We start from the raw sequence: 24,580 nt of genomic DNA on the forward strand, positions 1-24,580 counted from the left end.
ACCGTGGTGGAGGAGAGGGGGGAGATGGGTAAGTGGGGGAGAAAAGAGAATGGGAGGAGAGGAGAGTAACTCCAGAGAACATAAATAGTTAATGATGCCTTGGCCGCTGGGAGAAACTCACCAGAGCTACTTGTAAAGTAAACTGTCCATAAACACACCCACATCTACGCATAGGCAAACACTGGCCAACAGCATGCAAACACATTCCAAGACAAAATGCAGATGCACACACACATTCACGAGACCCCAACTCCACTGATCAGAGCGTGAATTCACACAATAATCATGGGGATATCAAGTTCCTAAAGGGTATTTTCGAGTAAAGTTTCTCGTTATCAGGAAGTCCAACAACTAAGAGAAGAAAGTATTGAATAGCAGCACAGGTCTAACCCTGTAACATAAAAGCAATGCACAACAAAGCTGACGCAAGATTATTCATCAGTGTTCGGATGTTCAATTACAGACTTTGTAAGCTGGCAGTCAAGTACTGTAAAGTAGCCTGTGATTTTCAAATACTTTGAGGTTTAATCTTTTGGTTGCTAATGAGGTATTTTGGTGGAATTTTAAGTCCGCACCATCCCAAAGGAAAACATAAAAAAGATTAACTTCTGAACGATCGGGGTGCAACACTGGTGCAAAAACGCACTAAAGGAACCGCCTTTAAAGTTCCCATTTACACACACTGACAAATATGATAAACACACACTGCGAGTGCTAATACTTCATGGGAGTTCATCATCACTGGAGTGAGAGGAAAAGCAATGAGGCTTTTTGGCAGATTTCCTGCTCACCCAGGGTTGACAAATTGCCAGGGCTTTCTGTCACAGCTCCACTTTGAGGCTGCTAACTGTTTCATCTGCCATGATTTAGATCGCAGGCATAAAAGTAGCCCAGTGGAATGCATATTCCTTACACCTTAATTTGCATCACACAACATGGAGCAATTACAGTCACTTTGAATGGTAATTTGCATGAGACAAAGCTCAATGAATCAATAACTACTTTGTTGTTGTTGTTGTCGTGTGGAATCACCTCAGATACAAATTTTCCTCAGACAGGCAATTTTGAAGGAGAGTACATGAAAACAATTTTCATAAGTAGCACAAGGGCGTAGTTAAGGTGTTATCCCGTCAAAACAATCCCCTGCTGACTGTCAAAGATGCAGTTTGGAAGGTGTTAAGCACCAAGATAAATCTCTAATTTCTCCCCAAAAATGACTTGGAAGGCTGACAATAAACAAACAAAACTGCTCTGTAAAACACTTTATCCATTGCAATTTAACCAAAAAAAAAAATCATCTCTAGAAGCCAGTAAATCTCTTATAAAGAGAAGCCTAGTTACATGTGGTTTCTAGGGATTGTACTCCTATAGAAGGTTATCATTTCGTATAAGAACGATAGTGGTATAAATAAAGAAAGACACATTCTCTAAAGGTGATACCCAACAGTAAACATGAGCCTTTAACTGTAAGCAGCAAAAAAAGAATTCCATGAATGAACTTTCTTCTAACTCTGCGCTCAGTTTCAGCCTTTTACTTACATTACTGGAATAGCTTTTGCTTCCACTTTCCAGAAAACTTTGAAATAGAGCTTTTGAGTTGGTTCAGGGCAAAGATTTGGTGTGTGTGGCATGCTTTTTATTCGTCACTGAAATGACTTTATTTCAAAAAGATGACTGGAGACTGAAATTAATATTTAAGGCCTTTACACACCGGGTGCATGACCAATAGACAACATAAAAAAATGTGAAATACTCACCTGCAAGTATTTCATGTGATTTGAATACATACTGGCAGCAATATCAGTTTCAGACAGTTGCAGCACCAGTTTGTTGAGAGATTTTGATTGGAATATATTTGCAGGCAGCAAGGCAAATTTGTGACTCCTGAGACTCCATTGACCCGGATCAGCATCTAGCAGTCTTACTGATGCTGTTGTTAAGTCTAAGTCAGTGGTTCTCAACCTCTGTAGAGTCAAGACCCCTAAATTATAGACATTAGGTCACAAACCCCCTTTGAATAGGCTTCTGGGCTATCCATCTGAAAAGATTTAGGTTGTTAGATATGGAAGAGCAGAATTCTATAGTTCTCAACTGAAGCTGCAACAAGAAGTTGATTAACTGATCAGTCGATCAAAAGAAAATGATTTATCAATTGTTTTGATAACTGAGTAATTGCTTTAGTGATTTTTTTAAGCAAAAACACCCAAACATTTGGTGGCTTCCTGCTTCTTAAATGTGAGAGTTTCATGCTTTTCTTTGCCATACATGAAAATAATAGTAGTATGTTGAATAAGGAGTAGCATTTGTAGTATGTGCTGCATTTGCCATTAAGATTGAAAGGAGTAATTAAGTTTGCCATCTTGGTTTGGACTACAGAGATTCTGTGTTGCTTTATGATTCTCATAGATGCATTGTGATTAGTTGATGCCTTCATTCATTCTTTGAAGACTCAGAAAAATTGACCTTATTCTGGAAAAAAAATTCTGTCGCTTTTTATGTTTGTTTGTATGTTCGTGTTTTGTATCAAGAATCCAAAAAACTAGTTTGAAAAATATATTGACTTGCACATCAATCGCATGAAAAGAGAAAAAAAAGGCCTGTGGTGTGTTGTGTGAAGGCCTTCACTCTGTAAAAGCAAGGCAGGCAAAGGATCTGAGAGTGTTGACTGCATTGTTATTTCACACAATAAGGCCAGGTAATTGATTACCCTAGGGCACTATCTCGTTAATGTTTCTTTTCATTCGCAATATTTTTTTCTGATTAGTAGACAAATGACCTAAATAAACAAGCTTAATGACCTACCGGATGCTGAACAGTTGACTAGCAGTGTCATGACAACACCGTCTGTGGATTTAAGTCTGGTGTGGCATTTGAAAAGCCTGTCATACACACATTTTCTAACATCTAATGCCAGAGATTAATCCCCAGTTTTGCCAACTGCAGATTATTTTGATGAAACAAGCTGTTATAAGTAATGTTTCCAAGCCACAACAGTATAGTATAATAAATACACCATTGGACTATAACTGTGTTGCCTACAAACTGTGATCTATGTATTTTGGAAACCAAGAGGCTGTACTAGATTAGTTATACCCTGCATGATTCATTTCAGTGTGACTCAGACAAACAATGACTAAGAATTTCCTCCTGTTGTATGCCTCAGCACAATTTTAAACAAAAGTGACAGATGGGAATACTGTAAATGTTGTCGTGCATTGTCGGATTTTTGGTTGCGGAGTGTTTTTTTCTATCACTGCTACTTCCTCTGAGTTTTTTCAACTGCTTGTATGCCCAATGATGTCTGTTGAAATGAATTTGGAGGATGAGAGAACATTAGGAGAGCAGCAGAGGAAACACCCAGGAGGAGGCTGACTCACCTGAGGGTGAAAATTGGCACTGAAGAAAGCGTGGAAAGAGCCAGAAATGTAGAGACTGTTTCTCTCTGTCGGATGGGCTTGGAGGGCGCCATCACCACAAAATTATTGTCCAGTTTCAGCTCCGACAGCGGCTGAAACAGCCTGACGCTCCCAATGCGCTGCATTGGTGTATGCCCTGCAAAATAGCCCATTGGCCTCTGCTGGTCAGGGCGAATGGAGCTGCCCTTTCTTGAATCCTCTGAGCTGCAGTCTCCACTGTCCGTGGTTTGAACCATGTAGTAGAGCTCCACAGGAGTGCCCTGGGCCTGCTCAGAGACTCTCTGCCTACCCGGCCTGACGGTGGGCAGGCTGAACCAGCTGGCGAGGGGCTCCAGCTCAGCAACACATATGCCCAGCTCCCCTTTTAGCCTGCACGTCCCACGCACCTCTTGAGTCTCGTGGAAGGCGAACATCCGCACGCAGGGCAGCTTGTGAATGGCGGTGTAATCATCCCAGTCTCTCCCTGCAATGTAGAACAACACTTGAACCTTTGGCCAACTGGGGTGAATCCTCTCACTGATAATATAGGTGTGGACCTTCCAGTTGAATGTAAAGAGAGGTGACGATGATGCTGATGTTGGCACTGATGATGTAGTGAAGGAGGGTGTGTTAAACGGCCCTGGCAGGGTCTGGAGCAGCTCCAGGGGGACAGGCTGCTGAACAGACAAGGGCCCATAGCTTGCATTGACAAAGGGCATCTGCCGGGCCTGGTGGATGAAGAAGGACTCGGTGCGAGCCTGCAGGCTGGAGTTCCTCATTAAGTCCTGGTTTACCTCCTGCAGGAAGAACGCTGACTCGGCATTGAGGATCCGGTAGCTGACAGGCAGATAGATTGGTGAGGGGCCGTACCTCTGCAGGCCCTCCTGGATCACGTTGCAATCCACCACTGAAACACAGAAAGAGAAAAGGACAAAGAGGGAGATGTTATCTATCCATTAACCTTTGTTTCAACAACTGATTTAAAAACACCTGCAGTAATCCACTTTTAGTCATGCATCACGGTACTTATAGCTGTATGATGAAGATCCATTGTCTAAACCCTGTCAACAAAAACCTGAGCCAGGCATGAAATCAAAGAGCACAATGAGAAAAATTGGAGGAAATAACTCACGACCAGGACGGCAGCACTTCACATTTAACATAACATTTGCATGCATTGCGTGCAACCTGAGGCAATCATATCTACAGTCGGTTTCTAGCAGTGAATATTAAATGGGTTGTTGGAGAAATTTCCATATGATATCACCTTCATGAGCTGCTGCTCTTGTTTAAAAGAATTTGCTGTACTCAATTCAAAACACTTGCGTCTTTAGGAGTCACCTGCTTATCAGTCTTGTCCGCGTTCTCTCTACCGTAACTCTCGATTCTTTTCATTATGGCGATCTGCTTTCTCTCTCCCTCAGTTTCTCCTTTCTTTTTTTGTGTTATGACTTGATTTCCTGCCTCCTCTTTGAATTTCCTCTTCTGTCATTCCAATCTTCTATTTGCCTAGTCAGATTATTAACCCTTTAAAACCAGGGCAAACTGGCTTGATTTCTTTTAAAAACACACAAAGAGATAAATGAGCAACAAAAGAAGAAATGATCCACAAATTAGTAAGAAATGAGTAAAAAGTATAAGAAAATTACCTGAAAATTAGTTTTTAAAAAATAGAAAGAAAAAGAAAGAAACAAAAATGAGCTGCAAAAAGTGCTTCAATTGAATTTTGTAACATAATTTTAAATATGTAATTATGATAATTAACAATGAAAATATTTTTCTCTAGCTTTTCTCCCTTTTTTTCCTAGACACTTCCCCCTATATTTTTAATTGTTTTTGAAAGCGATCGCACCACTTTGCTCAGGGTTTAAAGTTTTAAATACTTGTGAAAGGTGTCTGAAAGCAGCACAGCAAAAGTGATTTTGCTCCATGTTTCAAAGGGTCAAAAACTGTGCCCAATTTCCATGCTCCAGACAGAGATTCCAGGTTTTGAGTATATCACGTTGGAAAAGCGACAGAATCACAAACATTTTCAGCTTTTGATATGCATTTTTTGTCCTCCTATGCACAAAGAAAAAGTAGGAGCTACTGCCAGTTGTAAAACATTAAAACAATTTGTGGATGGTGGTGAGACCGCTAGAGGAAGATCTGGAATACAATCTCACCCTCTCTTTGTGGAGTTTAATTGGCGGTGGCATTTCAGTGCTGTAGTTTGATTGATGTTTGGTGTGTGCACATAATGCATAATTTCCTGTTAGTACAAAACGTTACTGCTGCATAAACTGTATACTAAGACAATTAGTGCATAGCATATGCTGTGGAAGTGGGAAATGGTATTTTTCTTTACTTATCTTTTGATCAAATGATTCCTGGTCTAATTTAAGTGTTCAGCTTCCCAAACATTTTGTATTAAAACAATATTATGGATAAATTTGGCATATTTTGCAGTTTAGCAGTTCTTGTAATGTAACCATGGAAGCACTGTTATAGTCAAGACCACCAAAACCAAGACCAAATCATGACCAAGAACATTGTGTATTTACAGTACATAAAGATGAGACCAAAACCCCTTTTGCAAATGCACTGCAAACCTGACAGTATGCACGTGAGAATGCAAATGTCAGAATCAGTTGGACTGGAGATTAAAAGCACATATCCTGCATGTGCCTTTCTGCCAAGTCCATGTAATCTCAGCTAGCAATTTTCGGTTCTAAAAATGTTCTGAGAATTTTTAAGTGTAATGTTCTAGTAATGTTTTCAATGGCAAGTGCTCTTGAGACCAAGACTAGTTTTGAGTGCTATAATGCTATATGCATGTACAGGCAACTCTTCCTGGATTGCTTTGAAGAAAGAAGGCTAAGAAAACTGAGGGCTAGCTCCTGAGTTAAAAATAATTTTTTTTCAGTGATTTCTAAGCAAACTGATGGTCATTTATTTGCGATAGACATATCATGACAGAGTTATCCTCAGTTATCCTAAAAATGTGACATGTCCACGTGTAAAGATTTGACTGAGTTATGACTGAGTTATGATGCAAATTTTGGGCAAAAAGGGTTTGAAAATACCTTAATTGCTCCAACTGCAGACCATGCTGTTGAGCAAGCCATATTAGAGGTACAACCACAATAACTAACTTCCTGTAGTTTTCAGAAAACCAGAAAACACCTGCCTCTTTCACCTTACACACTATCTTTTCTCACGTCTCTGCCTGTGCGCCTCCCCTTCAACTCTCCCACGCCCCCTGGGGAGACTTGCCTCACAGTCTGAACTGGTCTGAACCTCCACCAAAACCACCACCAAAATTTTTTATCTGTTTGGTATTGGTAACAAAATTCAGGTATTATTTTGGCACTCATATTTTACCAAACATTTGTTTTCTCAGAGCATCTCTTTTTCTCTCTTACCACTTTTGCTCACAGCCACAACACACTCCAACCTCACCTAATATGGCCCTACAAACCTGCTTCCATCCCTCCCTCTCTTCGTCTTGCAAATCCTCCCCTCTTCGCCATCAAGCTCCAGATATTTGGACTGATGGAGTATCCCATGGGAGCCCATTGATTTTCTGTCCTGAAGTCTCTGTGCTGTTGGAGACGTAGCGTGGCAGTGATTTGTGATGATCCATGGCAGTGGAGCAATGACCGGCTGGCCAGATGGACAGACCTAGCATCGGGCAGGAGAGGACGATTCCGCCTCTGATACAGAGGAGGGAGATATGAGGATCTAGTGGAAGTTAACCCTACCTCCTCAAACCCCTGTTTTACCTTGGTGGTTACGAGAAAATCTTGAAATCTGGTCCTAAAATATAATCAGAAGATAATTCGCTCTTTAAAGATTTATCTTACTGCTGGAAAGATGATCCTTTAGTAAAACTAGGATGTCTATGTAGTCGAAAGATGCAAATACTTGTGAAATTGGTGCTACGTGATCAGAGAATAAAACAAAGAAAGGACTGAGGCATACGCTTTTGATTATGAGGTAGAAAACTTACAACTACCAGAATGCGCTGCAGCAGACCAATAAACACTCGGTTGGTGGGCGATGTAATGTGACCTCATCTGTTTGACACAATGGCGGCTGGCTGTTCACAAACGATTGCATATTACAGTTAAACAGTGAGCTAAAACATGTTTCTAAAAACATTTGAGGTGAAGCTCAGCAGTCAGTCTCTATATTATCAGTGCTGATTAGTTTCGTTTAGTGTCTGTTTTCACTGTGTATGGTGCCCATTTCCTGTTCACCAACTCTCCCTATTACAGCTTAACAGGGCACTAAAATATGTTTCTGAATACATTTTAGGTGAGACAGAAGCATTGTAGTAACTGAATCTTGGTTTATATTCGATCAGCACGTTATAGTTTTACCGTTTACAGTTTTACAGGTTTACAGTTTGGTCTGAGTTTAAGAGAGAGGCGTGTCTGTCCCTTGTTCTGCCTTTCTTTGTGTCCGCAGTGACGGCATGGGTGGCGGGCAATATAAAAATGCAGATGTCCAGCCTGTAGTTCATGTAACAGCCCTGAAAGCCAGCAAAACCCTGCCGGATGACACGTTTTGCATCATCTAATGGTGTTTGTTGAGGGGGAGTCTAGGCACTAATTAGACAGAGGGAAACTGCCACAGTTCATTGACACATACTACCCATGTTGTTATGATACAAAGCTGGATAAAAATAGGCAAAATATCCATTTGAAGCTTTTACTTAACATTCAGCAATATATAACCATAAGGCTTATGCACAGTGATGAAAATGACCTTATATATGCATCTAATAATCAATACATCTCATAAGGAAAGAGTCATGAAAAGGGATATGGTGTCTGCTCTTTTGCCATGCAGAAGACTATTTACAATAATAAGGCATACTATGGCTCCTGGTGTTGAAATGACATTTTCATTATCTACCTTTCATTTGTATATCTTTTATCATAAGGCACTGTAACATGGCCTAATGGAGGGCCTCACGAATTGATCGTAGAGTTAATATTCAATCTTTCTTCATCTGTTAAGACTATATGTCTCACTATAGTGGAGCAGTTAGGTCTATTTCGGTTTATTACACAGGTCAGGATGTGGACGGAAGCATCAGCGGCATAAAAAAATCATCTACATGGCATTTGTTTTTTAATAAGTTGAATTTATTCTCAAATAAACAAAAAAAAAAATTCAAAATATGGCCTGTGTCTCCCCGCAGCTGTGGAAATTGTGTTGGCTGCCGAAATGAAAAACAGCCTGAACCTAATTACAGACCTCTATTCTATGTAATCATATGCATTATAGTCGAAAGTCTGACACTGATACGGGTAACAAAGCCATGAAAATAATAAAAATGAATCATAAATTTAAATTAGTTGCACTTTTCTGTGAGCAGTTGCTTTTTTGTTTGTATTCTTCATTGTCTTCAAACTAGTCAGACTCCAGAGTTTTATACATTGCTGCATCAATGATTTGAAGAAATACAAAAAGATGCAAAGATAGCCGCTGAAGTCGTTCACTTTGAGTGTCTGCTGGTACACAGTTGTGACTGAGAGAATGATGTTTACCGTTAAAATGACAAAATACAGAACAATGTCAAGAGCAGGTGGTTAGTTGGTGCTGGATCATGCTAACAGCGCAGTGAGAGGATTTTCCTGTCTCTTTTTCACTGGGGGAAGTGACACACTGTCCTACTTTCCACTTACTATGACACAGATGAAACTAAAAACCTCATTACAGCTGAAAAATGTTGTAATTTGTAACTTCAGATTTAGAATATGTCCCTTTCCATGACACCAATAGGACATCGTAAAGAGAGAAGTAAAGCCGGCATGATTTGCAGCTCTGGGTTGCCCTTGGAGTTCATGTCTGCGGCTACTGTACTTGTAAATCATGTCTGCAGGGCTGTTTCTGCAAATGAAAAAGGGGATGATTTGTGCAGATAACTTAACCCCCACGGTAAATCCTGGCCGTAAACTCTCGTACAGGATATCTCGGGCACTGCCAACCCCTCAGGACGCAGGCCGAGGAGTGTGATCACATATCACACATGCGGCTGAACCGGACTGGCCTCATCATTAGACAGATGTTATATTCAAGATTTAATGTCTTGATGTTATATTCATGTAGCAGGAGCCAGGGGGGCCACAACATCATGGGACTCCAAATTAAAATTCATTTAAAGCCTTTTCCACAGAATTCCTAAAACATGCGGCAACCAACTTCTAAAATAAACCCTCAAAATGGTATTAAAGCATTCATGTCCCCGAGTCAGCCATGTGTGGCTTTGAATCAAACCGTTTCTTATAATCACCTGTTCTCATCCCTGGCGACCTGAGTAGAACTTCACCCAAGAAATATAATCCCTTCATCTTGCCTCCCTCCTCCTCTTCTCATCCTATCTTTATCCTCCACCATGTGTGAATCCTGCAACCAGTCCCTGATCAAACATATTAAGTTGGCCTGACTTCAGTAATACATTAATCAAACAGATTTTCTCATACGAAATCTACAAGGAGAGAAGTGATCGAGGGAAGTGGGAAGACGAACAGCAACAGAAGATGGAGTTAGGAAGTGGGAGGTGGTGATGATGTTGTATTGTCTTCTTGTAGGTGTTCAAAAAAAAGTCAAAAGATTACAGCACAGCAAGAGATGATGTGCGTGGCCCACATGCCTCCTTCATTGTAGGATTCAGTTTAAAATTAGACTTGTGTCTCTTAGAGAGCCGTCTTAAACGCAGCAGAAAATTGCTCTCCCCTTCTTTAGAAACACCTGTACAAGGGTTCATTGCAACTCTTACTGTCTCTTTTCTCACGACCACAAGTGGTCACTGACAAGGCTGGCATGTGAAATCTAAATCTGGTGCATCTGACTGTCCGTGCCTTTTTTTTTTTTTTTTACATTTCTGTTCCAGTCTATGACAGGCTCAAAGAAAAAGTCAGAGAAAAGACAAATGTTCTACATGTTTAGTATTGCCAAGAAATCCTGTGAAAAGACCAGGCCAGCAATGAATTCATCCTGCTAACAAGCAACGACTCGTATAGCTTATTTCTCTGTGCCACAGAGCTCAGAAATAGCCAATGTTAGTATGTCACACATAAACAGTGGCTTCAATGTTCCTTCAGTACCATGAACATGGGCACTGTAGTTTATTCAGTCCCACATTAGTGTCAAAATTAAAAGTATGTTCAGCTAAAAGTAGTCTGCAAAAGGAGCATATTTATGTTTTTGGGGTTCTATATTCCCAGGGTCCTATGTTCCAAAACTCCTATTTACCAAGGGTCTTATGTCCCAAGGTCCCATGTTCCCAAGGTCTTGTTGTCCCTGGATCCTTTGTTCCCAGGATCCAATGTTTTCAAGGCCATATGTTTCCAAGATCCTATGTTCCCAGGGTCCTGTTTTTCCAGGGTACTATGTTCCCAGGGTCCTAAGTTCCTTCCTTCCTAAGTCCTAAGTCCAAGGTCCTTTGCTGTTTGGGTCCTATGTTCCCCTGTTCAATATTCTGTTAACGTACATCAACCCTGCCATTGTGTTCTTGCCACAAAGAGCCATAAATAGATTAAAATGTATGATCAAAATTGATGAGTAAGATTGCGTGGGAAGGTTTTGGACTCCCTCTCCAGTTTTTTTTTTTTTTTTTTTTTTTTTTTTACACCTCCTCGACAGCAATAGCCGAGGCTGTTTTCAGATGACCTCATCTATCTCATTCTTGTGAATGTGGTATCTCAAGAATGCCTTGAAGGAATGGTTTCAAATTTGGTACAAATGTTTGAGTGGTCTCAATAATGAAATGATTGAATTTTGATGGTCAGAGGTCAAGATCAGTATGACCTTGCAACCATCTCATTTCTGTAAATGCAACATCTGAAGATGGCCCTCAAGGTAGTTTCCTCAAATTTGCCACAACAACCACTTGAACTAAGGATGAACTGATTAGATTCTGGTGGTTGAAGGTCATGGTGATCTCATTTTGGCCATAACTCAAGCACCTTGGGTGCCTCCCTTGTAACTGTGCATATGTATAAACTTTATGTGCTTGCAGAGGGAGATGTGAGAGAAGCATCCATGTTCTCACAGACAAAAATGTAAACTGTAAGTGCAATTTGACTGGTGCAAGGGGGCATTGAACCACGTGGTGGTAAATCCAGTTTTTCCCCAACCTCACTTATTACTTTTTCAATTAAGTCTTTCTCATCATAGTTGTTTTTTTTAATTCCTACAATTAACTTGGAAACTGTTCTCCAAACAGAAAGAGGAACTTTATTTTGACTAAGAACTGTGGCCGTACTATGTCATCACTCTGAGAGTCATGATTGTAGTCCCCTTACAAGGCCCATGTCATACTGAGTGAATATGGACTTGGGGAATGTCTTTCTTGGGTTTCCTTAATGCACTATTGAGATAGGGAAAACAGGACCCTGGAAACACAGCAGTGAAATGTAGGATATCCTCTACATCCACATAGCTCTCAAATGGACATAATCTAACACAACATAATGTTGGCTGTGAAAAGTTCTGTCTTCCATGCTTAAATGATTCCCTCAGAATTTCATAAAAATGAGTCTTTTTAGCTTTCATACAAAACTCATCTTTGTAACATCTTTTCAATAGCCTCTAGGACTTACAAAGAGAACACAGATGGACCTAAGCAGCTATTTGCAGTTAATGTAAGAAGTAAAATAGAGGGGCAGGAAATCACCCCAGGACACATGTTAAAAATAACCATAACATACCATTTTCATGCTGTCTGATGCTGTTTTTTTTGTTTTTCTTTGCTCCCACTTTTGTATGAGGAAGTGCCAAAGCTTTGTACTTTACTGACTGCGTGTTTTAAAGAGAAAGGCACATCTTGTTTTGTGTCTTCTACTACTGACATTTAAAAAGCTTTTGAGATTCCAAAATTTTCATAAGTCCACAAGGTAAAACATTAAGACGTGATCTTTACGTGGCATTTTCTTTTGTTAAACATTTGCTCTATGTGGGGGCTTGCTCTGTAGAGGAACTGCTTAGGGGACCTTGAAGTCACCATCAATGGACCTACTGTCGGTCAGTATAAGAGGTAACTTTTTCATTTTCAGCCACAGAACAATAGAATGAAAAGGGTATTTGGGGCTCTTGGAGGGCTGGATATAAATGTCAGCTGCTGCTCAGATTGAGAAAATGCCATTGGCAAAGTCAAGAAGTTTAAAAAACCTTATTAAAGACAGTTTCTGATAAAGTTTTATGTGCATACAAAGGAGAGAGGAGGCTGAATGTCTCCAAAACCTCTGAGCAGCCAGACAATTAGCTAAGCCATTGAAAATCCCCCCAAACTATTTTAATTGTGGTATTGACTGAAGACTGGTTTTGACAAATTTAATCAAACATTGTAGTATCATAATACTCAACTTCTAAAAAAGGCCATTACAATTTTTTTTTCATTAGCTTGAATACATTAATCTATTTAGAAGTCACATTTCCAAAACAGTTTACACATACATAGCACATTGTGTTTGCAAAATGTTCCAACATTCACAAAACATTAAAAACATGCACCAAAAGCAAATATTTCCATTAAACAACACAAGTTGTGGTCAGATTACAGTTTTTCTCGACTGCTAAAACACTCTTAATGAAACTGTGAACCACTTGATCTTCATCATCACCTTCTTAGCACAGCAGAAGTCTTCTCTTGTTAATGTTTTAACACTTCGTCATTGGTTTCACACATTTTTCACACTCTTTTTTCAAAACGATTAACACAGACAAATTCATCTTTGGAAGAAGGAATATATGTCATGCTGATATGTTTGCTCTCCCATGCTGTAACTATGTAAAGTATCCACAAACACAGACATGACACACAAATTACCAAAGGCTGAGCTGGTTCATATTGATATTTTAATTTTTTTATTTTGTTTTCCACTGTATAAGGAATGATTGAAATAATATATTAATTTGATCACATGTTCTGTTGTTTCGTGGACATGTTTGCTATTGTTACACGTTTTTAAAGTTTTGTGAGTGTTCCAGCAATTTGCAAAAAAAAGGTGCCATATTGGCCACTAACTTTCAGTTCAGGCCTGTGTGTGAACCACAGACTGTAAAAATAATGGACGTAATGACCATAACATCACCCATTGGTTTGTGGACTCCTGTTATGAGCAAGCCTCTGCAGGAACAGCATTGGGCTTTAAAGCCAATTTGACATTGTGGCCAAACGTGGAATAACAACTTTTCTTAATTAGCTATAGAGACCAAAACCATTTTTTGTACCAAGCTGTAAACAAGTTTATCTAAAGTTGGGCATTATAACATGGGGGTTTATATTTATTCATTGACTTGTTTTTTGGGGCCAGCTTCAAGTGGCCTTTAGAGGGACTGCAATTTTCGGCAATTCAACATTGGCTTCATTTTTCACTCTCATTTGGTATGAGCTGTTTTGACAGTGTAGCGTCTGAATAAAGGAATATGTTCAAGCAAATGAGAAAAACTTTTATATATGCAGATTCATTATTACATTTGGATTTTTTGACCCATACTTGCAAATAACAACACAGAGATGGCCTCTGAATATGCACTGATTGAGGTTTTTTTTGTTTTGTTTTTTTTTTAATTTTTTTATTACGCAAGTAATTTCAGACAGCTGTGATTAGATGTTTTCCTTTTGTTTAACACAGTTATTCCAATAGAGGTTTGGCTCCTTTGATTAGATCTGAGTTGTTTTGAAAAAGGGTGTGAAAATGTGCGAAACACATGAAGAAGTGTTAAAACATTTACAAGAGAAGACTTCTGCTGTGCTAAGAAGGTGATAATGAACATCAAGTGGATCCCAGTTTCATTAAGCGCACCATAGCAATTGAAAAAAAAACAAACTGTAAGCATCTTTAATGCACAAAATAAGAGTGTAATTTATAAGACACCAAAAGAAGAATGTCCAGTATGCATGTATTTATTATCCTTACCAATTTACAATCTGAAAAGCACACTCTGGACCCTCTTAAATTCAGTATAGGCTACTAGATATAAAACTGCCTTCAGTGGCTGGCAATATAATGCCCTGGTTAGTGAAATGTCCTGGGTGATAGCTCAACACAAACAAAACACACACCACACAACAACACTAATCCCTCTAAGTGCCCATCACATGCACCCTGACACTGCAGGAGAACCAGGGCAGAGCACAGAGCCCACTCCCAGCTGGAGGTTAATCGGATCACATAAAAGCAGAGCACACCTCATCTTTCATCACTAGGCAACACATTTATGCAGCAATCGATAGGTGGAATCATATTTTCCCCTTTCAGAGAAATGAGGGAAAATGAAGTATTGTGACCCAACCAAGATGGATGGGGCAGGGCTTAATTCCTTTCAGATATCAGCAATAAGCGCAAGCCTCGTGTTTCTTCAAAACTTGAGTTGTTTTCTTCTCTGAAAAATCTTATAGCCTCTTTACTTCTATAATGGCCTTTGGGTCATCTCTGTCGATAAATTCCCTCAACATAGGTAATTTAAAACATGCTCGTCATCTTTCTTCCTCCAAAGCACCTGCCTCTCATCTCACCGTCTGACTACACACATGTAATCACATCAATACGGATATATTAGCAGGGCCACAAGTCACATTCCTCTGGGGCTGTCCGTCAGCACGAGGAGAGTGAAAGACATTCCTCACTTTCACAATCGCTGCCATAAGCTTATAAATGAAGTCCCTGGCAGCAAATGTACATCGTTTACCAAAGGAGATGGACTCATAACAAAGGTTTTAATTATTCATTTGCATATTAGATATAGATGTTTTAACGTGTTCTCAGATTGTGGGTTCAGTGGGGATAATGTTAAATACTGCCAAGACAAAAAGACAAATTAAGGCTTTGTGATGAATCCCTCTTTATGTGAAATATTTTAATATATTTGGAATAATGAACGTTTGCAGCCAGAGCCATTCTTCAACAACTAATTAAGTTAAATAAATGAGGTGGCCTGAAGAGAATTAAAACCATTTTAGATGACACAGTTCATTGTTCTTTGATCAGGTTTTGTTCCATTGGTCGGTTTGCAACTGGTAAACACTGGTTTGTTTTTTAATGCCTATGTGCCTGCAATAGCCATGGCTGGACCAGCCCTTTTCTGGTTGTCCGTCCCTCTTTTGCAAACTCAATATTTCAAGAATGCCGAGAAGGGATTTCTTCAAATTTGACACAAACGTCCACTTGGACTCAGCGATGAACCAATTAGATTTTGGTGAACATAGGTCAAAGGTCAAGATCACTTTGACCTGGTCTTGTGAACACAACATCTCAAGAACACTTTGAGAGAATGTTTTCAATCTTGGCGAAAACATTAACTTGGACTCAATAACGAACTGATTAGTATTTGAAGGTCAAAGGTCAAGGTCATTGTGATGTTGCATCCAACTCATTCCTGTGAAGGTGATATCTCAATAACACCTTGAGGGAGTTTTCTCAAATTTCACACAAACGGTCACTTTGACTCAACAATGAACTGTTTAGATTTTGATGGTCAAAGGTCAAGGTTTCTGTGAATTTACAAAACATGTTTTTGCTGTCACTCAAGAATTCATACGCTAATTATGACAAAATTTCACACAAATGTCGAACAGGATGAAATGATAAAGTGATGACATTTTATATCCAAAAGGTCAAAACTGAAGCCCACTGTGACATCCAAATGTTCAGCAAAAACAGTTCTCAGGGTGCTCAATGTCATCAGGAACAGTGAGAGGGGCGTGAGTGTGTGAAGCATCTATTATTTCACCGACATGGATACAAACTGTAACTGCAACTTGACTGGTTTGCAGAGGCATACAACCACAAGGTGGTAACCTTAGTTTAGTCTTGAACCCTAGATTTGCAAACTGCACATTTTGTAGACTCAAAATCAGGGAATTTACCATTATCTTCAAAGACTCCGCAAAAAAAGAGTAAAACTGTCCTCCTTTACCTTGCTGAAATGGAGGTGCTGAGAGTAATTACTTATTACATGGTCTAAACAATGCTGGAAATAAGCTGTTTGTAAGCTGTCATCTCTTGAACAGCCCATGTGTTGCACCACAAGCCTCCTCAATTAGATCCAAAAGGTAGCTGCTGCTTAGACTGACATTTAAAATCCACCCTCCATCTCTGTTCGCTTGGAAATAATGTATTTCAGTGTTACAAGAATCTTAAAGAAACACAAATGGAAATTAAAAAAGAAAAACGTCCCATTTGGGCATTAGACTGATGGGGGGGGACTTCCGGCAGTTTCTGAACATTTCTTTGTCTGCGTAAGAACATCTTCCCCAGTCATTCTGTGAGGCATCACGTCTCCCTGGTGGGGGTTCTGAGCAACAGCAATGAACAGCTCAGCGCCAGTTGTGCAGAGAGGAAAACAACCTCAAAGCTTTCTGCCTTGAAGACACATTTGGGACATGAATGTGCTTTTTATGACACTTCAATTCTGTCCATTGCCTGTGGGCCCCAGTGTTGCGCATTGTACAGTGTTGGGAAGGGAGGAGGTGAATGGCGGAGCAGGGGGTCACTAAGGAGCTGCTGGTTGTTTAGATGAGATGAACTAGGAGACGGGAGCTCTTGAAGGAACAGGGCCAAATGCGCTGAGCGGAGCAGAGCAGCAGTTAGCCTTCCTTTGAGGGCACCCACAGGGGTAATCGAAGGCTTCAGCTTAAACATGTGGGTTCTGCTGTTGTCATTTAAGAGCACAGATTGCCTCTTCGTGCCTATGAATGCGACGGTCTCTCTCTCTCTCTCTCTCTTTCGGTGAGGATACCGTACTTTGAGAATGAGTCAAATAAACGCAGTGACAGTGACAGATGATGCGGCGGTGTGCTTAGACGGAGGGAGACCTGCGTCATAAATAACGACGACTCTCGGCACATGGTAATCACATCCAAGTGAATCCATTTCAGGTATACTGTATACAATACACTGGGGATGTTTTTTTTGTCTGTGCAAATATATGAAATCAGATGCAGTTAAGAGGTTAAGAATAATGCAGTGAGTTGGCAAAAAGGAGCAGGGTGAGTAATGTTCTGGCATTTCCAGCAAGGTTACATTGTGAGAAAGTCAATGGGCCTTGGACATCAGGCACTGCAGCTGCTCCAGAAATTCAAATAATGCAAACCACAATATTAATTATGATCAGAAGTAGGGATGGGCAGGAATTCAGTGTAATCGCTTACTGTCTTTAACTACAAATATGCGTATGAAGAAATAATGATGTGGTTTTGTTTCACAATTGCTCACAAAATTGCATTTTTTATTTGCAAAAAAGTTTTATATTACCAAGTATATCAATTAAAATAATAACGTGGTTATTGCGTGTGCTTTAGGCGCTGTGTTTTATGGTACTTTTTAAAGCATGAATAATTATGTTAAAGATAATGAGAGGAAGACTCAGGATATTGCAAATGAACAGATGTTTACCAATAATACTGCAGTGCAATGGGCAGAAATTTATATAACAAGTTTGTTTTCTTCACTGTATAATCACCTGAAAATAATAATTATAGTGTTTTTGTGACCTTAGAATGAGCTGTTTGTGTCTACGTAGAGAGCGGGTCCTTGTCCATGGAGGTTGCAATGTTGCACTGCCAAGTTTCTATAGTAACCAAGTCCAAAACCAAACACCAGTCCTAGATAGGCTCTAGATAGCCACAATTATTGCAGCCCCTCCTTGTCAAGCCCAACAGCATTAGAGAAACACTGATTTGTAATGTGAGACTGCTTCAGTCAGCATATTTATGTGTTTAAGTTGCCGCAGAAGTTTGTTCTGGACAGGAAGAGACCACTGGGAATGATTTTGCCCTCAGTAAAAGGCTCTCTAAAGAGAATCATTCACATTCACAAGGCAGCCACACTAGTTAGCGATCTTTCCATGATGAGAGCATCAGGATAACCCTCATTTTTAATGTGAAACTGCTTAATTCAGTTTTTTTTACAGGTTTAAATCAACACGTCTGTTTTGAAGAGGTAGATCTCTGCGGATAGTATGGGCACGCATTAGCAGGTGCTGGGCGAGTGGTCCATCTGTGACAAGTGGAACAATATAGGAGAAACACTGATTTTCAGCTTGAAACTGCTTTATCCAGTGTTTTGACCAGTTTTAATCACCTGGTCTGCTTGTGTTGGGACCAGGTGCGGATAATTCAGCCCCTGGTAAAAACCTCCTGAACACTTAAGGAATCCTAACCGGGAGTTCACGTTTGGCACATCGATTTTCAGCTGAATCCCACACACTGCTCCTTTAATGTCTTCAGCTGTTGACTATTATAATCATACTTTAACAAGCATCTCAAAATCAACCATAGAAAAATCCTTGTGCATTACTCATTACTCTGTCGCAGAGATATGATTTCCCAACCAATAACATAATATACTGCTCAAACATCATACAGGGGATAAAGAAGGATCAGAAAAAGGTGAGCTGCGCCAGATCGATGTAAAGACAGCATTTCCTCACCTGTTGATGCTATGTTAAGAGTGAAAAATAAAACACCGGTGCTCAAACAAATATAGCAGCAGGACACTCGATAGCTGTCTTTTCAAGAAAGTACTAAAGTTTATTTATCCTATAGACTGGCAGAATAGTAGAGGGTGACAGTCTGTTATTTTATCTTCATGCTATTTTTTTCTTATCCTCATATCAAACAGACACAAGTACAACTGTTCGGCCCTCCATAATGGGGTAACAGGTTGTAGAAAGTGTGAGTAACAAGTGCCGTTGAGGTATGTGGCTGTGTCTTCAGTTAGAGAGAGACACTCCTGAGTTTAAATTTCCGTGACTAAGGGTGAGAAGAATGATGGGTTGTGCGGCGAGACTGAAAAAATGATTCTTGGGCTCTAGACGACAATATTGGAGAACAGTGATGTAAAACAATGACATTTCACGACACAGTTATGGTAAAAGTGGTGGAAGATGTTAGTGATGCGGTCTGTGGATGGCAATAATTGCACGTAGCTCCTGCAGAAGTGAATTTTTACAGCTCAAGGATCTGTATCTGCTGCCTGGTAGAGGGGGGATTTAAATAGGAGTAAGGGGGGTTAGTGGTTGTGTGCTACAGTATAATGAGCGCGCTATGTGTGACAGCATGTGTGTTGAGGTTTACGTGGTTGGGAGTCCTAAATCCAATGATCAGTCCCTGGAATACAAACATGTAACACAAAGAAGACTCCAGTAGAGAGGAGGTATGAATGCGTGTGATTTTACTGCACCTGTTTGTAGATTGTGTTTGATTATTTGTCTTTGCATGTGTCATCATGTGTTTTACATGTACGTGAACATACTTGAAACTCCTCAGAGACGACTGTCTTGCAGCCTTAGGCAAACATCATCAATAGAAATTCAGATTTTTTTGAGCCAGCATGTACCCTGCTGGTCAAACTACACATGATCAAAAGTTAAGCCTCTGAAGCTCTAGCTGTAATATCTGTAAGATGGCACACATGCGTGTTTTGAGAGCTGAGGAATGTATGTAGTGAGATGCCTCTGGCATCGTTACAGTGGACTGTGTTCATCGGTGGCACTGGAGGAGAGTTGCGCGCCTCTGACAGCAGTGAGGTGGTAAACAGCATGGAAGAGAGGAGCCTGGTCTCCATGGCCCTGAGGAAGTCCACTGCACGCTCCAGCAGGAGCAGAGGGAGAGAACAGGCAGTCATTTCGCTGCTGCTCAGAAACTCTGAAATGAGATGAACTCAGAGGTCTCTCCCTGCAGCAAGCAACGCTCACGGCGTGCATTTCTTTATCCATATCCTCCCCCATAAGTGCCACAGAGAATTTTGAGTCTTTGAGTGAGCTTAGTGGTTAGGGGAATAAGCGGGAAATGGAAATAAAGATGCCAAGAGAAAGGCTGTCTATCATTTTCACTCAATGCTCAGACCTAGTTTTATTTGTCAGTCTCATCTTTTTCTTGCCAGATTTTGTGACTAACAGAAGCTGTGAAAGGTTTAGTCAGATAATTACCTCGTGATCGCATTGGGTTTTTGCTGAGAAAAAGCTTTTTCACTGAGTTTCTTCATTTTTTACAGCTGGTCATAAAATAAGAAGCCACACATCATAAAATGTCTCTACATCACCGTGGAAAGCTGTCTCTCCTTGGTACATCACTCATGGTTGAAATACGTTTCAAACTGAGGCCCAAGGTTACTCATCATATAGGCGGGAAGAGTAAATCTAAAATAAATCAAAGTAAGAGATTGACAATTTGTTATTTTACCTTTTTTTAGATGGTACAATGATGTAAGAGTTATGATTTTCGCTCCTTTTCTCCATTTCACACAAGCACAAGGACAACAGTGTGGCCCCTCCATAATAACATAGAAGTGAAGAGGCTGTTGAGGTAGGAGAATCTTCAAGTAGAGAGACACTCTTGAGTTTAAATTTCCTGGAACAAGGATGACAAGTCTAACAGCACAGTGAGACTGACAAAACTAAATTACCTTGTAGAAAAAAAAAGAATCAGGATGTACAAATGTGGAGCACCCTGTAGTTCTGCAGCAGCGTACAGAGAGTGTGAGTTATGCTCTCAACCTGTGCCACTAAAAAAGGTTGCCTTTGTAGCAGGTTGGAAACTATCCTTAAATGACACCTGAACTCAAGAAATGACACCAATAGTCGAAATCCTTCCCTAATACTTGAAACATTTAGAATAAAACTTCATGAAAGACTATTTGCTGAGTTTAAAAAGCCTTCAAAAAACTCTTCTAAGACACCTGAGAGGTGCAATTCTTAAGTAAGTCTTATCACGATGCATTACATCAGCAGGGTAACCTTTAACACCATTCACTCAGGTTTTTTTCACTGACGGGTGTCTAATAAAAGTGAGTGGGCAATAGCACACTACAGTTTGTCTAGCCCAAGGACAAAGAGAGACGAACTCTGCAAAACAACGTGAGAAAAACACATCGTTTAATGATTTCACAGCCAAAATGATCCAATAGTCTCATTGCTTTTTCAACATGTTGTAAATTGGCTTTGGTTACATGGATGAAAAACATAGAAAGGGTACTATGGAGGGAGGTTACAGGATCATACATCGCAACTGCAAGATATTAAAGCACTAAACTACAGCAGGTCTTATGCAACCACATTACTGTAGCTTTTAGTGTCAAATAGAACACACTCATACAATATAAGACATATACCATTCAAAAGGTGCTAACAACATAGCAAGCTTTACAGGTTTGTTTTTCACTGACAAGTATTTGGCGTTTTAGTATCGTCTGAGAGTTGCTTTTTTCCCTTATAGAGGTGACAATGTTTTATAGAGGTTGTTTGAATCTAAAACTGGTGATTGTGTGTTGAATGAGAACTGCAATAAAACTGAAATTTTTTTCTGTATAGGTATCATGTTCTGAAGCTAAAAAAGAAACTGGAACCTTCATAACTCTGAATATATTTTTGACTCATACATTAAGGAAAGAAAATGTCTTTCAGAATGTTTTTTTTTTTTGCTTATTTCTCACTATATCACAGTGGCTCTTTGAAAATCAAAGGGGAATCCAGTTAGTTCTTTCAATATCATGGTAACTATCTTTGAAATCGCTTTGACAAAAAGCAGAACTGCAGGCTAAATAAATTACCTACATAAAGAAACCAGAACAAAGCGATGCAAGATGTGGGTAAGCGGAACTGCAAATGTCCCTGCAGATTTCAACAATGACCAAAATTGAGCTATCCCCATCCATGTAATTACCAAGCTATTATTTTGGCCAACTTTTCAATGACATTTTACTTACGCAAAGGATCTTTTCATTTTGTATCACCTGTACCTTTGTCAGACAACCTTTAAATGAAAGTGTTCATCAACTCATACAAATAGATGCATGTGAAGCATTGACAGTGTTTATACAAGAGAAACTTTGCTTAAGGTTAGGTTTTTTTTGGTCTATAAGATGAAATGACACACTATGACATCAACAAGTAAACCAGCCTGTAAAGGTCAGTGCAGCCATCGTGGCTAAAAGCTGAATCCAGTTTGAAAGTGCTTCAAGCAGAAGTACAACAAATAGTTGGTAGTTGATCAGCCAGACAGAAATACCTTCACAACTACTGGATGGACTGTCTTGAAATTTTGTGCAGATATTGATTGTAATCCGAGGATTAATGCTTATGACTTTGTTGATCACTTGGCTTTTCAAAGTTTTCATTTATCCAGCGTAGTGATCTATGCATCATCTGAATGAATTTGGACCAAAATTTTAAACCTTGATGGTCACCAGATGATGTATGTTAATTTTGCCGATTAGTTCTGTTAAATTAGTTATTTAATGCTAAGGTGGGGGTGATTGACTTGCAATTCAGTCGAGCGATTAATGAGCAGATTTTTGATACTGCAGTTTTACTGCCCGATAGATACTGCACAGGCTGTGGCTCCAAATGACATCACCAGCACAAAATGGCAGCTTCTTATGGACGATATTTCAGCTTCATTTTTTGTAGAGCGGGCGGAAGTGGAGATGTATCGTCCATCTTTATATAGCCTACAGGTAATGGTCACGATGGTTACTGGATGAATTGAGATGAAATTTGGTACAGACGTCCATGCCCCCCTTACATGAAGTGTAATAACTTTTCGTTCAGCAATAACGTCAGGTCAGAGTTTTAATTTTCCATTATCAATTTGGTATAAAATGCTGTCTTTAGTTAGAGATATGCGCATATGGGGTAAACTTGGCGCAATGTCAGACTGAAATGGAGTCGACAGTTGTGTCTGATATCAGGCGACAGTTAGCTCAAAGCACTGCTGTGCCTCATAGAACTGCCATCATGGTCGTACACTCTTGGTCTCTTAGTTTCTCTCTTTATTTCACAAAGTTTCAACAGCAAAGTTCTTTGTTTACCTGATTTATTGGTCTTCACATCTTGTTGTTTGTTAATATTGAATTGGCTGTAGTTTTGACCTGCAGACTAGTGACCTCCTACGGACAGTAAAGATGACATAACTTATGGAAGTTTCTGTTTTTCTCCCACCTATATTTTGAACTCTGCTGCCATACATTCACTTCATTTTTCCTTAGCTTACAGCTCTCCACAACCCCTGTCTCCCTCATTATGTGTATGTGCTTTTATGACATATTGCAGCATGTAGCCACACTGACATTTATGTCAAAGTCTGGCACTTCCACATCGATTGGTGTCTTTGGAAATCAGTCAAAAACATATACAGACTACTTTTGTGTCCTCCTTTGGCTTGTTCTCCTGCTGTAGATCATCCAGATTCCATCAACCTCACAATCTGGGGATCACTTGCCCTCTACTCAGTTCTCAATGTTAAAAGTAACCTGTTTTTTAAAAGGGTAAAAGAGGTTAGCTCGTTTGGTAAGAACAGTGCTAGTATGAAAATAAGCTGAAATTGGTGCAGTAGAAAGAGCATGACAATGGCCTGTGAATTATAAAGAACTCTAATGGGTGCACTTACACTTCATCTCTTGAATTTCTCTATTAGCATGTGCATGAGCACATTTGTGCTTACATGCATTGGTATTCATATCACATGTCTGGGTGTCCAGAGAGCAGAGCAGGCTCTTAGAGAAAAGCACTCTGTTGATGAGGGCAGATCAATATCCAAGTTGGCTATTATCATCTCTGACCAAACTCAGAACCCCAAATGATTCTCCATTCAAAGTTAATGACCGCTCCTAAATACCAGCAGAAGAGAACTCGCTTGTTTATGTTAGTTTGCATCGATCTGACACTGGGTGTGTGGCCCTGGACAAATTCATTGTATTCACACAGGCCCTGTTAAAACAAAGACTCGCCCCGACTTTGATCACGGCTCCCAGGACAAAATATAAACCAGAGTGGATGGCCAGCCAAGCAAGACAGGAGGTCCACTGAGGAAATAAACAAAGCAAGTATTATTTTTTCATGAGTAACCGCAGCTGATTTAACAGCAATGTCTTTACTTAAGGCCCACATTCAATGGCTAGTTGTGTTTTAACAACCCAGCTGAGCGGTTCATGAGCGTCATATTGGGCATCATGCCTCGCAACTCTTGGCAGCTTGGCACAGCTCCCCTGGCCACCAGCAAGCTCTTGTTGTTTTTATATTCTCACTTCAGCAGCAAGAGCCATCAAAGATAAAAGCACAGTTGCTCTTTGTCACACAGAGACAACAGTCATGAAATTTTAACAGCTAGAAGTACAGATCTGGCAGTGGAGACAAAACTAGTCCCCAAGCAGAACTCAAATTCAGTGACACAGATTCAAGCTAATAAA

General features: G+C 39.9%; 1 protein-coding gene across 1 annotated transcript in view; it reads right to left on the reverse strand.

Annotated features, from left to right (window-relative positions):
• The window catches only part of LOC121960000 (transmembrane protein 132C), a 190,105-nt gene that overhangs the window by 128,728 nt on the left and 36,797 nt on the right, over positions 1-24,580 (reverse strand). The window contains exon 3 of the mRNA XM_042509583.2: positions 3,378-4,302. Within this exon, the coding sequence (XP_042365517.1) occupies positions 3,378-4,302 (925 nt within the window). The remainder of the gene's footprint in view (positions 1-3,377; positions 4,303-24,580) is intronic.

The sequence above is a fragment of the Plectropomus leopardus genome, chromosome 20 (assembly GCF_026936395.1).
Source record: "Plectropomus leopardus strain MGB_pleo_1.0 chromosome 20, ASM2693639v1, whole genome shotgun sequence".
Taxonomy (NCBI): domain Eukaryota; kingdom Metazoa; phylum Chordata; class Actinopteri; order Perciformes; family Serranidae; genus Plectropomus; species Plectropomus leopardus.